General features: G+C 54.1%; 1 protein-coding gene across 1 annotated transcript; it reads left to right on the plus strand.

The window, feature by feature from the left end:
• The first annotated feature begins 2118 nt into the window (after nt 1–2118).
• On the plus strand, nt 2119–14048 carry BNIP3 (BCL2 interacting protein 3). The gene is made up of 6 exons (XM_081243672.1): nt 2119–2301; nt 9514–9664; nt 10007–10091; nt 11222–11331; nt 11409–11561; nt 13050–14048. The coding sequence occupies exons 1-6, from the start codon at nt 2256–2258 to the stop codon at nt 13093–13095; spliced, it is 591 nt and encodes a 196-aa protein (XP_081099798.1). The 5' UTR covers nt 2119–2255; the 3' UTR covers nt 13096–14048.
• Nucleotides 14049–17532: the final 3484 nt, after the last annotated feature.

Here is a 17532-nt window from a genome sequence, read left to right on the forward strand (position 1 = left end):
TGACCAACATAGCTTTGAAAAATAGATGTGAATAACTCCTTTTTCAAGTTAGGACAGCATCTACTGACTCCCTCATGAAAAATACGAGATTAGCTCATTTCCCTATCGATTTATCCCTAGTTTTGATATTGGAACTAAACATGTTTTCTATTTAGGTCTTTTGAAAAATAATATACCGAAGTATCTATTTCTGGTTCTATAAACTTTAGACAGCGCCTCCTGGTGTCTGCTCCCCTAGGTGGCAGAACAGAGCCTCAGCGTTGCCCTTCCCCTCCGCCTCCAGTCTCCCAACCTCGTCAGGGTGCGTGAGTGGGGAGACCTGCCCTGTCCACCTTCTGCTCCCCCTCTCCACCAGTGCCAGCACGAAAAGGGCTTCGTCAGCAGGGTGGTCTCAAGCTGGGGCGCACCTGGGTACACAGGAAGACTTTTCAAGGAGGGAGAGGCAGGATAGTTTGAAATAAATTGTCCTAAACTTTTCCTAAAATCGACCTGCCTGTGAACAGTTTCTCCCCACCCCCTTCCGCCATCACCTCCTCCTACTCGCATCCCTTCGATGCTGTGGAGCTTTGCTCTGGGCTGTGCAAACCATTACGTTTACAGGGATGCTGTCCAAAGTCTAGGCCTAAGGCCTCTCTCGCATGGGGTTGTCCGAGTGCTGGAACTCGCTGGGAGTTGTAGAGGGCTCCACACGGGGAGGGAAAACCAGGTGCAGTGAGAAACATTTCCATTTAAACACTTTTAGGCAATTGCCTACAGACACTTCAGAGGACTTGGAAAATCTGTAAGTTTCAGTGAGCTTAGCAGGTTGCAGGATGCGACTCCAGTACATTTCTATACGTTATCAGTGAGCAACCAAATGAAATATAACCATAGTAATCACAGTAACATAAAGATATGAACACTTAGGGATACATCTGACCCAAGATGTGCAAGCCCTGTACACCGAAAACTACAAGATATTGCTGAGAAAAATCAAAGAAGACCTAAATAACAGAGAAACACACGGTGTTCATGGGCTGGAAGGCTCCATATGGGCAGCTTCCTGGGTGAGGGGGACCGAGGCGCTGGGAGAGGCACCAAGGCAGAGGTGCATTGTCCGGGGGGCTTTGCAGTTTGTCCTCTGCGGGGACGCTGCTTGCTGTTGTCCCCGGCTGTACCCACTAGCGCAGGGCTGGGACAGGGCGCCGTTTGGTAAATGCACGTTGACCAAGTGAGAATGAGGGTCCAGCTGAAAGGAAGGCCGGCGCTTCCACATCCAGAGAGAAAGCTGAGAAGACCAACGCCCCTCCCAAGAGCATCCTCATCCAGAAAGGAAACCAAGACCCCAAATGAGCACAGCGGCGGCTCCTACTCAGAGCTGCTGAGCGGCGAGCCCCACGTGAGCGTGTTTGCAGAGACCCAGGGCGGGCGGGGGAGGGGGGCCCCCCGGGGGAGGGCTCCCCGGGGGAGGGCTCAGGTGGGCCCACGGAGGCGGGGGCCGTGGGGGGGGTGACGGCCCACTAGAAGTGGTGATTGGTTGGGGGACCGAACGTTGGTCATATTTGGCTTCCTCTGGTTGGTCCTGAGTGGGAGACAGGGGCAGGAATCCGGGAAGCTGTCAGTCAGCGACCAAGTCCTGGCCGCTTGGGCTGATTGTTCCAGGGGCTGATGTGTGGCTTGCTGGACCAGCTGCTAGAGACACTGTCTGACTTCCTGCCGGTCCAATTTACAGCAGGTGGTCGCTGCACTGCAGGTGAGGGGCGGCCTCGCCGCCGGCCGCAGGGTGCGGGCCACAGCCCCGGGCCCGACTCTACACGCAGCCCCACTGTCAGCGTCCCCGTCCCTTCCCCGGCCCTGTGTCTGAGGGGGCGCAGTCAGGCCTCAGGCAGCGTCGCGGAGACAACTCTCCCCGCCGGGCCCCGCCTCCACCCCGCCTGTTTCCAGGCGGTGCCGGCACGTCCCGCGCGCACCTGCTAGACGCCCGCGCCCCGCCCCCGCCGGGCTGCGCACGCGCGGCCGCCTCCTTGCGTCCCGACCCGTGCACGCGTCGCACGCGCGGCACGCGCCGCGCGCCCTCGCGCACGCGCAGGCCCCGCCCCACGGCCAGTGGGCGGTGCCTCTGCTTATCCGCGGAGCTCCGGCCGCGAGCGTCAGTCATTCGGAGCCGCGGGCCGACCGCGCTCTAGCTGTTTCGCCGCTCCCGCTCCCTCTCCCTCCTGGGGCGCCCGCTGACCCCAACCCAGACCCGCCGGCCGCAGCGCTCTCGGCCTGCCGCCATGTCGCAGAGCGAGACCCCCGGGCTGCAAGAGGAGAGCCTGCACGGTGAACGGGGGCCGGGGGCCGGCCTGGGTGGGGGGGGCCTGCGGGGGAAAGGCGCCCGGCCTGCAGAAGAGGGGCCTGCGGAGGGACCCCCGTCTCCGGGTCGGGGCGACCGAGGCGCTGACGGCGTCCCAAGCCCGCGCGGTGCCTGGTCTTCCGAGGTGCAGCCCGGTGCTGGTTTCGGTGCCGGTGCCGCTACCGGCGAGCAGGCGCCCAGACTTGCGGGTGGACTCGGGTTGTGAGCCGTCCGCGGCTCGGTCCGGAGTGGCTGGGGAGGACGGGGTCCCGGGATTCGGGGCGAGTCGCCGTGAGAGGAAGAGCCCTGAAAACGCTGGGCCGGGGGCGCGGCCGGCCTTTCCTTAGTTACGTTCTCTCGTCCGGGGGTCGTTCGGAGCTCAGCTCGGGGTTGATCTGCGCGGGGGAGCACGAGGCCCAGTGGCCGCGGTGCATACACCCCGCCCCCTCCCGGGAAGCCGGGGCCGGTGGCGGCCTTGACCCACCCGGCTCTGGCCCCGCGGGGCCGCCCCCGGGCCGCCGCCTCCGGCCCCGGTGAGGAGCCCGAGGCCCACGGGTTGGAGGAGGGGCCGGCCGCCGACCTTTATTCTCTGAAGCAAGAGTTCAGGTGGCGGCGGGAGCTCGTAAATAAGTTTTGGAGAGGGCCGCTGAAGCCTTAGAGAGTGAATTTTAAAGTTTCGTTAAGATTTAAAAATCTTTATACTGTCCGGATTTGAGCTACTAGTTTCTCGTATTCCTCAAAACAAGATTTCACTAGGCAAGACTTCGTCTACTGCGTTGTATAGTTTAAAACTACAGCCACAGCTTAAAAATCCTGCAATCGCTCCTTAAATTTCGACAGTGACTGTTTTCTTTGAAACAGATTAAGGGGTCTTTGTCTTACAAAAGATCCAAGGAGTGTTTTGTAAACTGTCTTTTAAAGTCAGCCCTGTTATCAAACTACTTAGTGGCTAACACGGTCTGTTTTATTAGTGGGTCAGATTTGTCGGGAAGAGTTCGGAGTGTCCAGAGCGGCTCCATCTTCGGTCCTCGACTGGTAGAGACCGAACTGCTGAGTCATTGGCAATGCCGAGTGCCAGCTCGTGGGTTCAAAGACTTTTCTGTTTTGTGTATTCTATAAAAAGACAGTTACACCCTAAGTGGAAAGTGTCGAGGATTCTCCGGGCTGCGCTCTCCGGGATACGTGCTGCGGGGCACTCGCTCCCCGGCCGCCCGGTGTGGGAGGAGTCACGTGGGGCCTCGGCCGCCCTGGGAAACCGAATCCGAGCAGGGATTGGTGGCCGGGGCGACACTTGTCCTCTGCTCTGTGTTGATTTGATTACCTCTTGTTTACCTCGGAAAGAACTGAGAGCCTTGGTAGCTGAGCCCGCAGACAATGGCAGACCTTTTCCCCTTTGCTTGAATCCTCGGACCAAATGTTTCCCGAGTTCACAGCGAAGTTGATGTTGCCTCTCGGCCCCCTGGTCCCTTCTAGTTAAAGCTGTTAACCAGCAGCAAGATGTCGTATATGCCTCTCTTGTCCTCAGATAAACAACCCCTAATATGCATATGCAGGGAGAAGCTGGAGTTTTGTGATACCGTGTCACAGCATCATGGGAGGGGGTGTGAACCTTTCTTCCCAGGAGACCCCCCCCACCCCCTGCTGAGCTGGGTCGATGCAGTAAGGTGCTCCTCGTTTACCCTGAGACAGCCCCTGGCCCTTCACGCACTGCTCTGTCTGCAGCCAGAGGGTTCCGCTGTCCCAGGCACCCACCGCGGCTGAAGGTGTATGAAGAGGAAGAGAATTCGCAGTTCTTGTGTCATGCAGTTTGGGAGAGAAGGGGTTTCAGGCATCTGGATCCTGGCCCAGCCTCTACTTTTCACAGATGTTCACGGTGAGGCCCAGAGGTGAAGTGAAAAACAGGGCAACCAGGCGCGTCGGTGACAGAAGACGTTAGGCAGGCAGAAGGGTGGGTGCGATCTACCAGCTCCTGTTAAGATCCAGGAACCTGGATGACTTACCTGCTGGACTTCATGTTCAAAGTCACTTGTCAGTCAAGCCTCTCATTCCTGTCCCATCTAACTTGAGAAGCTTTTACAAACAGTAATTTCTTTTTTTTTTTTTTGCGGTACGCGGGCCTCTCACTGTTGTGGCCTCTCCCGTTGCGGAGCACAGGCTCCGGACGCGCAGGCTCAGCGGCCGTGGCTCACGGGCCCAGCCGCTCCGCGGCATGTGGGATCTTCCCGGACCGGGGCACGAACCCGTGTCCCCTGCATCGGCAGGCGGACTCCCAACCACTGCGCCACCAGGGAAGCCCAGAACAGTAATGTCTTGAATCCCACCTCTCCCAGGGAAGAAGCCTTCTGATGAGGGTGGTAGTTTCTGCCCCAGGGCTCTCCTCAGGGATTCCACCACCTCATTAATCCCATAGTCGTGTAGGTCGATCCCCTAGTAGTTTTCAACCCCGGCTGCCCGACATCACCGTTACGGCTTTTTCAAAATAAATGTACCAGGGTTCCATTGCAGCATTCCCAATCGGGATTTTCAGGCCGCTGGGTTAGACTTCTGGAGAACGGGGGGGAAAGCAGCACAGGTGGTCCTCCATAGCCAGGGCCGAGACCTGCTACCCCGGACTAGGGTGTGGAGCCTCTGCCAGCTGGGGCTGGAGGGGGGTGTTTGCCCCGGGATGTAGGAGGGCCTGGGGCCCCGCAGTGGCGGCAGGAACTTTGAGAAGCTTTGCGCAGAATATTGAGGATGAACAGTGTGGGTGCTATATTAGAGTTCCTTGATAGAGTAAGGGTTCCTTCCACAGGTTGAAAAAGTACTGCTGTCCTTGTCTCTGTTGTCAAGCTGGGTAAATCAGAGACAGCTGGAATCTTCCGCCACCCAACTAACCAAGCAGTGGCTCAGTGAACTACGGTTACCACTTCTGCATGTGTTCCTAGCTTGCACTCAGTTAACAGCAGTTGAGTTTAGCTGAATTAAATGGCCCCTATGGCTTACCCAGTAAGTAGCAATGTGTTTGGGTAATTCCTATAGCCTCTCTAGGGCTCTAAGATGTGATGACATTTTGAGTTACAAATCTTGGGGCCCACAAGTCATCAAAGTCAAAACATGGTCTTTAGTTTCTTTGGGACCAAGGATCGTGGAGGTCACAGGAGATTTAAAAAGAAAAAAGAAATGGGTTAACTCTAAGGCCTGTCGGTTTTCTTTCTGTGATGATGTAATATTGGTAGCCTAGGCTTTCCGTGCATCTCATCTGCCTTGTTTTCGTGCCCTGTGTCTTGTTAGCGTAAATTACAGGTCTTTGTGGGCAGGGACCTGAATCAGGGTGAAGCTTGCCTGGATCAGCAGCTTCACCACCTGTTTTTTTTTCTGAGGCCTAATTACACCAATTATCTGTTAGGTTATTTGGGGTTCTGAGGAAGTGTTATAAGGTTACCCTTCAGCAGCCTGAATCCCGTCTTTCTTGCTTAGAAAGGTGAGTGATCTTAATTGCAGATGCAAGTGGATTAATGGCACACCTTGTCTTCATTTTCCAGGAAGCGGCTTTCCCTACCCAGTTGCTGCAGGTTAATAATAAAACTGTTGTCCTTTAGTAAATCATTTCTTAGAATAAAGCTTTTGGACCCAAAGCTTTGGCTGTAGACACCCCAGAATGGGATTTTTTTCTGAAGGAAAGCTTGAGACTTTCTATGAGATGATTCTAAAAAGCATATATATTTGTCTCCATGGAGTTTTGAGTTGGCCGTTGAGGTATACTGTACATACACCTGAAATGGATAATGTTATATGTCCATTGTATCTCAATTTGAAATATATATTTCATCTTTGTCCCTGGCTCCTGACCCAGACATCCTGACCCAGACAGAGCTCAGCTCTCAAAACCCTTGGAATTTCCTGGGAGGGGTTGTCATGTATGAGGAACCCCTGTGGGAGGCGCTCGAGTCTCTGCTAACGAGGTGACTCCCGAGCCCTAGGTGGCCTCCGGGGGGGACTGGAAAGCACATCGGAGCACGAGGCTGGGAACTTGGCACACACTCGCCACCGCCGCCGGGAGGGGAGGGCGGGGCTACAGGTTGGGTTATCAAAAGCTTTGAAAAAGGTTGCTGAACGCACTGAGGTCCTGGGAGAGGGTATGGAAACTGTCCCCTTCCACTCCCGCCCCCCCCCATACCCTGCCCCGTGCACCTGGCTGTTCCTGAGCTGTAATCCTTCTGAGACTGGGGAAGTGTAAGCAAAGTATTTCCCCGAGTCCTGTGAGTTCTAGTGAATTGTTGAACAGAGAGGGGGTTGTCGGAACCCCTGAATTCTTGGTCTACCAGGCATTTGAGGCTGTCTGATGTGGGGACAGTCTTGTGGGACTGAGATCTTTAACTTGTGGGATCTGACACTAACTCCAGGTAGTGTCAAAACTGAATTGTTGGACAGCCAGGCGGTGCTGGAAATTGCTTATTGGTGTAGGCCTCCCCCCACCCCAATTTCATGTCAGAAGTGGTGTCAGAGAAGACATTGCACCTCAAACTCCATTTATGTCAGACACCGTAAGTAAAAGTGATCTGGGCAGCCAGGCCCAGAACCTGACTTAGAACCTAGAAAAATGGAACTGTGCCCAGAGCAGGGCGCCGTGGTCCTGATCCATGCCAGTGGGGGGCCAGAGCTGCCGGGCCGAGTGTCACCTTGCTCCTGGGAAGGAAGGAGGGCTAGTGAAGGAATCGCACGGTGGAGCCTCTTACGGTTTGCTTCAGGGTTTTCCTAACCCCTGCAGAGCCACCAGAGTAGGTGGGAATAGGGTCCCCAGTCAAGACAGGCTGTCTCAGGAATGGCATGGAGTCCTTGTAGCCTCTGCTGACCTGCAGAGGCTGAGTGGCCCTGGCTTCTGTCCAGGGAGCCCTGGGCTCCCAGACAGACCCTGGACTGCCTTGTGCGGGCCAGGCCAACGTGAAGTAACTTGAGAGGCTAAAGTGAGAAGCGTATTAACATCTGAAAACTGCTGGTGGTCATTTTGTTAGCAGCCAAGTGGGAGGCTGGATGTGGTATAAACTGTATGTTTACGTTTTATTCCTGGACCCTTGATTTGCTTTCTTCTGATGAATGTGACCTATTCTGCAGCAAGCCTGCTGCTGCCTGTTGAGGGCAGGCCCGGGCTCTCAGGGGAGGGGGTGACGTGTAGGGATCCGGGCCCCGAATGGGTGGTGCTTTGTGGTGCCCCTGGGGCCCTGGTTTCATTGCGGAGCAGCAGCTCTGGGTCATGGTTCCTGCAGTAGCCGTACAGTGACTACCAGCCTCGGGCGGGGTGTTCAGTCCCGTCTGCCTTGGCGCTCCCCGTCCTGCACCCACCCTGGAGAGGTCTGGACCCACGACACACACAGAGGAACTGTCCTGGGCCCAGGAGACCTGTGCGCGTGGCCAGCTGGGAAGCAGGACGGGGCAGAGGGGACCGCAGAGGCAGTCTTGCCAGTGAACGGAGCCTGGCAGTGGAAGAGTGAATTGAAAGCAAGAACTTTGACGTTCAGCAGAAGGCTTGAGTGGAAAGGCTGCCTTTCCACAGCGAAAGTTACCTGCAGCACATTCAGATGAAGAGAGGCTTGTGTCGGGAGTTCCCTGGCGGTCCAGTGGTTAGGACTCGACGCTTTCACCGGGGCCCTGGTTTAATCCTGCAAGTCTCGCGGCGCGGCCAAAAAAGAAAAGCTTGTGTCTTGAATATCGAGCTAGATGGAGAAAGGTGGACCGCTCAGTTGGAAAGAGGAGCAGATTTCAACAGAGATGCTCTCCACACGGCCAGTAAGCAAGTGAAGAGACGTTCACCCTCAGTAGAAATCAGAGAAGTGCAGAATAAACCATATGACCTACCACCACACACCCACAGAATGGCTATATTTAAAGACGGATGCCAAGTGTGAGGCAACAAAAATGCCCACGTTGCTTCGGCTGCATCGGAAAGCAGTGGCGTTGCAATACATGAAACGTACACCTAGAACTCTTCCACCCTGGAACCCTGCTCCTAGGTGTGGCTTCAGAGGTGAGGGCCTGTGGACACCGTGAAACGCTGGAAGCCAGCCTTGGTCCACCGCACAGCAGCAACAGGATGGGGGCCCCCCTCTGGTCCAAGCCCCCAGGTGTTGCTTCAGGGCCCTGACCGCCTGCCTTGTCTGCACACCTGTGGGTGTCTCAGCCCCCGCCGCACAGAACTTGTGCTTTACCCCTTCAGGACCTCTCTAGGGTTCACACCTGTCCTCCTGGGGGAATTGCCAAGGTTGATCTCATCTTCCAGCTCTTCCACCTGTCAAGCCCCAAAACACACACAGCCGAGCGCGACAGCACCTCCTCCCCTGCCTGTACCCACCTGGACCTCGGCTGTGCCCGGACTGGGGACACCTCCCCTCACGGGTGCCCCTGGAGGGGCTCTCCCCGGTCCCTCCCGATTCCGGAGCCCAGCACGGCTGGTGCAGCAGAGTGCCCGCCGGGTCAGCTGTTGGCTGCCTTGGGGAATTCATCAAGTCAGCTCCCAAGTCGTGGGGCTGGAGAGACAAAGCTAAGCTTCGAATGCTGTCCCGTAGGACCTGGGGGTGGTAGCTGCTTTGTGCTACATTTTGGTAAGCAGATGACCTTGGCGCTAAGGAGTTCTCTGTTTTGATGACATCTGGGTGGATACATAACACGTCAGTTTTCAGTTCAAGTTAAAGAATGCTGAGTTTACTTGCTGTAAAGACTTGGCTAGATGAGCACTTGGGATGGTTTGCTTGCTCTGGTTAATCAGGTTTAGTTACCTTTGTTGTATTCATCTGATGTAAGATACAGAGCAGTAATCGGTAATGAATCCTGTGGGACCTCGGGGTCAGAACGTGGCGCTGGAATGTGTAAATAGGTTGTAAGGCTTTCCTTAGTGTGTAAATCCCTAAGGCTCTTGCTGACACCCTTTGCTTTCTAAGAGCTGAGTGCAGGAGGGTGTCCTGGTCACTGGGATCCCGCTGACTGAGCAGGTAGTCTGGGAGTGGCAGTGGGTGCACTGCCCTGGCTCCCAAGGGTCCCTGGGGAGGCTCACTGTAATGCAGGTGCCAGAGATGGGCCTCAAGGGCGTTGCAGCGTGATTCAAGGCGACGGTTCCTTGCGAGTCCCCGGCGCGTCTTGGGAATGGGGGCGCGAGCTGGTTATTTGTTAGGACCAGACTCCAGAGTGGGTGGAAAATTGCAACCATGTCCTTTTTTTATCCCCATCAGGCTCCTGGGTAGAATTACACTTTGGCAATAACGGGAACGGGAGCAGTGTTCCAGACTCTGTTTCTATTTATAATGGCGACATGGAAAAAATCCTGCTGGATGCCCAGCATGAATCTGGACGGAGCAGCTCCAGGAGCTCTCACTGTGACAGGTGGGCATAAACGTGTGTATCACAACGCTGGCAGGCCAGGTAGGAGCAGGCAGGGCTGCAAACGCCCGCCTGGCCTCAGCCCAGCCCTCCTGAGACAGCGGGCCCTTTGCCCTTAGGTGGGAGGAAGCGACTGGGGCCTGTGTGTGTGGTGCTGGGCCCCGGCTTCTGCTTGTGGACTGCGGGGCATCAGAGCTCAGCCGAGGAGGTGGAGGGACGCTTTGGCCCTGGTCTGGCCCAGGTGCTGGCGGGAGCACGTCCTCCCGGCCCTGGAGGCTGGCCCCTGCCTGTGGGGTTTTGCTTGTCCTGGTGGAAGGAAGGTCAACACGTTGTGTTTTCCCCAAGTCCACCTCGCTCACAGACCCCACAAGATACGAACAGAGCTTCTGAGACAGACACACATAGCCTTGGAGAAAAGAACAGCTCCCAGGTAAGGTGTGCATGTGCACACATTTGCGATCTGTTTATACAAAGTTCTGTGGAATCCAGCCCTCAGAAGTAGTGGTGGGGGCACGCCCCGCACTTCACGCTGGACCGGAAGTGGCAGGGGCTTAGGTTGGGTAGGCCGTGCGGCCTGGGCGCCTCTGCCCTCACACGCCGTCCAGGGAGACACTGGGAGTGGCCAGGGGGAGGGGAGCTGGGAGCCAGGCAGCGGGTCTGTCTGCTGGGCAGTGTGTGGGTGGGAGAGAGCCTGGGGCCCTGTGGGCTGCTTCTCTGGTGGCCTCGGTTGGGCCGGGGCCAGTGCGGCCTTGCCAGGTCCTTTCTGGTCGTGATGCCTGGGGAGTGTATTTTAGGGACCCGTGGGTCCCCGACTCGCTGTGGAAGCTCTCAGGAACCGTGGGCTCGGTCAGTACCATTGGTCTCCCCCGGCCGTGCTGGTCTCCCCTTAAGGCCTCCCTCACCAAGGAAACCAGGAGTCCTTGGTGCTCAGGCTTCCTCGGGGGTGGCACCTGGCCTGCCCCCAGACACGCGGGGTCCACCCCCAGCTTTGGTGCACCCGGGCATTTGGTTGGTTTTGGTACCGTGTTTTGGAGTATTTCCAAAATTTGAACCAATTTTTCCCCCCGATTTTAAGGCGGAATTAGATGATCAGGTACAGAGTTTTTCAAATGCATAGAAGTAGGGGAGAACACCTATAATCCAGCTTTTACAGGCTCTTTAATGAGTGTATTACATACTTCAAAAAATGTAGCTGCGATCAGGGGCACACGTAAGTTTTTGGGTTTTTTCTCTCCCATGTAACATGAAAGCGTGTCTCGCTTTCCCTGCCGTGCAGTGTCCTGCTTGCTCAGGCACATCCCTGGTTTGGGCCGTTTTAGATGGTTTCCGTTTTCATCTCTGGACATCTGTCCGCATTTGGCGTCGCCTCCTTGGGGCAGCGTCTGCAGCTCTTTGAGTCTGAGTCGGGCCTTCAGCCCGGCGACGCGTGTGGAGGAGGGAGGAGAGCGGGGGGTGCGGCCCTCGCCTCCCCCCGGGGCTGGGCCGAGGCTCGGGTGGGAGGTGAGCGGTGCTGCGGGTGCAGCAGCCTGGCTTTTGCTTTCACCGTTCGCTCTGCCGCAGTCTGAGGAAGACTATGTGGAGAGGAGGCGGGAAGTCGAAAGCATCCTGAAGAAAAACTCAGACTGGATTTGGGATTGGTCCAGCCGGCCGGAGAACGTGCCCCCGACCAAGTGAGTGTGTCTGCACTGGGGGCCTGCCTCGGCCCGGCCGGCCCGCACGCCCCCGCTGACCAGCACCCCTCCCCCAGGGAGTTCCTCCTCTTCAAGCGCCCGAAGCGCGCGCCCACGCTCAGCATGCGGAACACGAGCGCCATGAAGCAGGGGGGCATCTTCTCCGCAGAGTTTCTCAAAGTGTTCCTGCCGTCTCTCCTGCTGTCCCATCTGCTGGCCGTCGGGTTGGGGTAAGTGACTCGCCGTGTGGGTGGCACAGTGCGGGGTCCTCCTAGGTCTTAGAAGCACGGGCGACGTGGGCGTGTGAAACAGAGCCCGTCCCGGTCAAGAAACAGAGCCCAGAGCCGTGAGCCGGGGCAGCGCTGCCCCGAGTGTCCGGCAGCAGAGGCTGGGTTCACGCGCAGGGGCGCTCGTCTGGCTGCTTGACCTGGACCGCTGCACGCAGGTGCGGATCAGCCTCACTCCTTGCGGGGTGGCTGCGGGGGGCAGTGTCAGTAACTCGGGCTGCGCGCGTCTGTTGGCGTCCACTCAGCAGCGAGAGAGAAGAGGGCGCCAGTTCTGACGACCGTGCGGAACACAGGGGCAGCCTGGGTCACGGAAACGCTGAGCCCAGACGCTGCTGAGGAGCCCGAAGCCGCCCTCGGGGACTCATCCCCAGCCTCTGACCAGGTGGGCGGGGGGGTCTCCCTGGTCCTGGTGCGGATGGATGGGCTCCTGTGGCTGCAGCTTACTGGACTTCTGGATTGTCGAGATGGCCTTCTGACGCGGGCTGGTGCCAGCGCAGGCTCCGTGGACGTGGCAGAGGAGACGCCGGCCCGCCTGCTCTGGGGGGCGAGAGCAGGGTCCCTCCCGACCTCCCGACCCCCAGCGCACAGGCCTGCCTGCCTGGGGAGAGGGCTCCCTGGCGGGGCCAGGCCCCCGCCTCTCCCTCTTGGTTCTGCCCTGGCCTTCCCTCTCGGCATAGTGCTTTTCAGAGTCAGACTCTGCCAGTCTCACGCAGGGAGGTACTGATTTCTGGAGCTTTCTCCAGAACTAGCAGTCACGTTCTGTGGGGGCCTCCGGGTTGAGGTTTAGGCCTTCACGTCAAGATGCATTTCTGCAGCCACAGCCCCCAACAGGGATGTCTGCCCTTCTTAACAGCCTCCAGAGCGGTCAGGATAATAAAATCCATCCTCACCAGTTGCTCTAAGGAAGCTTCCCGTGCTGGGCTGCCGGCTCCTGAAGACATCCTCCCCAGCCCCCTCTGCCCGGACAGCCCTCTGATGCCCATGCCCCTCAGTTCTGGGCTCCCAGGGCCGTGGGCTTCACTGCTCAGCAGGGGTCTTTGTGAGGTTGGTGCCGATAAACTTGGTGATATCACCTGTCCTGCAGGCGACTCTTTCTAGCAGCGTGTGGTCAGTTCAAAAAACAGCGACAGGAGTACGAGCGTTTCAGGTTGGGTAGAATCCTCTCCTTTGTGCTTGTATTGAGTGTATCCACTGCATGGCTGTTAGAGCACAACTGGATTCTTCAAAATTAGATGCTGAAATGTATACACACTGGTGAAGAATAAACACAAGTTTTAACAGTGGGGGTGTATGAGAGCCAGCCCCCTTACGTAAATAGGCTGGGACCAGCGTCAGCTGCCCGGGACCAGCGTCAGCTGCCCCGTCTCAGCTGTGCAAACTTGCCCGGGAGTTGCGAGGCCACGTTAACTACCAATTCCTTTTTCTGTTAAGGATCTACATTGGAAGGCGCCTGACAACGTCCACCAGCACGTTTTGATGAAGAATTGGCGTCCAGCTTTCTCATGTAGTGGGGATGTGTGTTGTCTGCAGCACAGCGTACAGAGGCTGTCTTGGTCTTTGGGTGGCTGCACCACTTGTGTCATTTCTTCTGTAAACGCCACGTTCCTAACTCAGTAAAATAAAGACACTAAGACCACGCTCTCCCATAATCATACTTATGGGATAAAGTAATAAGCCTGTCACTGATTAATATCTATTATTAACTTGGTGGTAATCTTTCTTCGGATATTATAAATATTTAAGTATAAATTTTAACGTATCCATGATGTATGTAGTATTTTAACACATTATCTGCAACCTTGATTGAGTTAAACACTGTATTTTGAAAGAACGAATACTGTTGACATTAAAAGGACTGACTACATGAGGGTTTATCCCGAATAAACACTGTGGCCTTAACCCCGTCGTAGACCATACTTAAGTGGATGCACCCGTCTACTACAGACGCCCCTCAGCTCTCACTGTGCTGGTGGTTCTTTGTGACGTGACATGTAGAATCCAGGCTGCAACACGGGTGGGCCAGGTGGTCTCCACCCCGGCACCTTGTGCAGCACAGGGACACCCGCTGAGACTTACGACCACCCTGGACAGCAACCACCGGATGATCAGCGTCTTCTCTCTTATCTCGGGATTGCTAAATTTAGTCTGTTTGTGTTCAGTTTTTGTGTGCTCTTAGAGTCAGCTTTATTCTAAGCTATTCTGTGTCTACTTTAAAAGCCTGGAAATAGAAAAAAATGAATCTTTGCCAAATACTTGGTTACAGTATTTACGTACGTCACACAAGCTTTTTCATTAAACCAGGTGTATCCCCACTGCATGGTTTTTAAAGGCTGCCCCTTTGATATACTGTATAAATGCTGTTGTATTTGTTTCACTTTTCCACACTAAATTCGGTTGTGTTAAATAAATGTAACATTCTAATTTTTAAAATCTTTGTTTCCATTTAAACAATTACCTTGGAGGTAGAGGCCTACAGCCCTTTCATTTGGAGACAGCTGATGGAATGGCATCAAGATTCTTTATGTCATTTATCCCTAAAACATTAGGCCTGCATCCCACTGACCCACTCTGGCCAAGGGGATGATTCCCTTTTAACAGCAAATGTTGGCTGTTCAAGTGGCACGAGCAGCAGGCTGCACTCAGGACCTTCCAGCAAGGCCAGGCGTCCTCAGGGCCAGCACCCCTTGGAGAGCTCTGTGAATCCATCACTCAGGTGACCCGGCCCGTGACGAAGGCCTTTGTGCATTGAGACGTACAAGGCATCCCCCAGGTCTGGGGATTCTAAGCTATTAAGTGTAATCTCTGCCCCCCACCCCCACCCCCGCTCCCGCTCCCTTCTCTGGAGCTCCGATTTTAATTTATGATTGATTCCAATAGCTTTCGTCTGATTTCTTCACTTCTTAAAATCTTAGTTGTCTCTCGTCTCCGAGCTGGATTATTACTCTGTTCCTCTCCTCCGTGTTATGTATCCTTCCATCTCCGCCCTGTCACTGACGCTCCCCAGGGCACAGGCTGAGCTGCGTGATGGTGGCCGGAAGTGCCTGCTGCAGCCGGTCACAAGGTTTTCCCGTCTCACTGCAACGTTACAGTGGACGTTTGATTCTTTTAAAATGTGTGACTGTATATATGTATTTTTGTTTTGACCTTTTGGGCAAGAGGATAGCAAAACGGTGACAGCCTTCCCACACACCCCTCATGTCAATGTAGATAACATCATCATTCATTTTATTCACGGAATAGCAAGTTCACAGAATATTTAATATCATCCAGACAATTCTGGATTAAAATAACACCGATCCTGGGGTCGAGTCCATTCTCCCATAAACCAGAGCTCCTTGGAAAAGTGGGAATTCCAGGGCAGCATGAGGAACATTTGTGGTGCCAGGAGGTGAGGCCACACTTGAGGTGAAGGACACGGAGCCAACCTGAGGGACCTGCAGTGGCTCAGTGGGTCAGCCTGGTAACAGGTTCCTGGTGGTGATGGGCTGTCACCAGACTCGAGCAGGATCCCCAAGTCCACACTGATGGAGACCAAGTATAAGTGGGGGAAGGGACAGTTCTTCCCGACAGAATCTAATAAACGGGACGAGGGAACGAGTGACTGTCAGGCAGACAGCTGCTGACGTGGGCCCGGTGTCACTGCCTCCCCAGGAAATTACCCCCAAGGGAACCTAGGGTACTGTGGACCTCCTGACCCCAACGTCTCTCTGTATTCTTGCCGAGATGTATATAACTGTAGGTTAGTCATGAGAAAATATCAAGCCATCCCAAATTGGGGGAGGTTCTAGAAAATAACTGAGGTCAAGGTCATGAGGAAATGAGGATCTGTTAAGAGATTGAAAGATACGGAGCGGGCTCCCCTGGTGGCGCAGTGGGTAAGAATCTGCCTGCCAATGTAGGGGACACGGGTTCGAGCCCTGGTCCGGGAAGATCCCACATGCCGCACAGCAACTAAGCCCGTGTGCCACAAGTACTGAGCCTGCACTCTAGAGCCTGTGCTCCGCAACAAGAGAAGCCACCGCAATGAGAAACCCGCGTGCAGCAATGAAGACCCAACACAAGCAAAAAAAAAAAAAAAAAAAAAAAATCTGAGATGCGGCAATGAAATGCATTGTGGATCCTGGGCGAGAAAACGACAACTGGGAAAACAAACTCGAAGGTTTGTGGATGAGCTACAAGTACTGTGGGGTGACTTCACCCGCTTTACGTGGTGCTAAACCTAGGTGATGGGAGAAGGGCAGGCAGGAACTCTACGGTTTTTGCAACTGATGTAAAATTATTTCCAAATAAAAGGTTACAGAAGTAAGATAAATAGACAATATCTTTTTACTCAGAGAGCATCCCTGGACCGGCGGGTCAGCACCCCCCAGGCGAACGAGGAATGCCCACCCAGTCCGGCTCCTGCATCCGCATGGTGCTGGATGTTTCCTCCAAACCGTGGGGAGACAGCCAGGGCCACCGTGCGGTGGAAAGAGTGAAACGCAGGTGTGTGCACGTTGCTACCTCGTGTGCAAAGACGGGGAGATGGGGATATGTCATGTTTGTGTTCGAGTAAGAAAAAGTGTGGCCCAAGACAAGACTAACAAGAGTTATCAATACCACCAGGCTCAGAGGAAGGGGCAACACTTCGCTATAATCCTGCTAAAGATTTTTGAAATTTGTACAGGTGTTACCAGTTTAATACTTAAAGTAAGAAAAAACATTTATCAAAAAGGAAAGAAAGAATAGTATTGGCAAGGATATGGAGAAAAGAGAACTCTCACGCACCGCTGGTGGGAATGTAAATTGGTGCAGCCACTATGGAAAAGAGGATGGAGGTTCCTAAAAAAATTGAAAGTTGAGCGGGCATGTGATCCAGCAATTTCACTTCTGGGTATTTATCCAAAGAATGAAAACACTACTTTGAAAAGATACATGCAATACACCAACGTTCATAGCAGCACTATTTACAATTGGCAGGATATGGAAACAACCCAAGTGTCCATTGGTGGGTGTATGGATAAAGAAGATGTGGTACATGTATACAACAGAACATGACTCAGCAATAAAAAGAATGGAGGCTTGCCATTTCAGACAATGTGGATGGACCTTGAGGGTATTATGCTGTGAAGTCAGTCAAAAAGACAAATACCATATGATCTCACTTATATGTGGAATCTAGAAAAACAAAGCCAATCTTGTAGCTAGAGATTGGTGTTTGCCAGAGGCGGGTGAGTGTGTGTGTTTATGTATGTGTATTTATGTGTGTGCTTATGTGTGTTTGTGTGTGGGGGGGGAAGGGAGAGGGAGAGAGAGAGAAGGGGGGTAAAAAGGTACAAACTTCCAGTTATGAAATAAGTCCTGGAGATGTACAGCACGGTGACTAGAGTTAATAACTATCACATATTTGAAAGTTGCTAAGAGAGACCTTGAAAGTTCTCATCACAGGAAAAAAAACTTCCTGTGTGGTGACAGAAGTTATCTAGACTCACTGTGGTGGTCACTTCACAGCATACACAAATACTGAATCATTATGTTGTACACCTTAAACTCATACAGTTGTGTCAGTTACACCTCAAAAATGAAAACCAAAAACCTAACATTTCTCGTAAGAATTGTAGATTTACACTGAATTCAGATAGATTTTAGAAAACAAATTTTCCCTGAAAGTTAGTTAATTCTTGGAATAACAAATTAGTTTCCCATCCTTACGGAACACACATCTTTTTTTTTTTTTAAATTAATTTGTTTATTTTATTTTTGGCTGTGTTGGGTCCTCGTTGCTGCGCATGGGCTTTTAGTTGCGGCGAGTGGGGGCTCCTCTTCGTTGCGGTGCATGGGCTTCTCATTGCGGTGGCTTCTCTTGTTGCAGAGCACGGGCTCTAGAGCACAGGCTCAGTAGTTGTGGCACACGGGCTCAGTAGTTGTGGCTCGT

Source organism: Mesoplodon bidens (assembly GCF_964165515.1).
Source record: "Mesoplodon bidens genome assembly, chromosome: 1".
NCBI classification, from domain to species: domain Eukaryota; kingdom Metazoa; phylum Chordata; class Mammalia; order Artiodactyla; family Ziphiidae; genus Mesoplodon; species Mesoplodon bidens.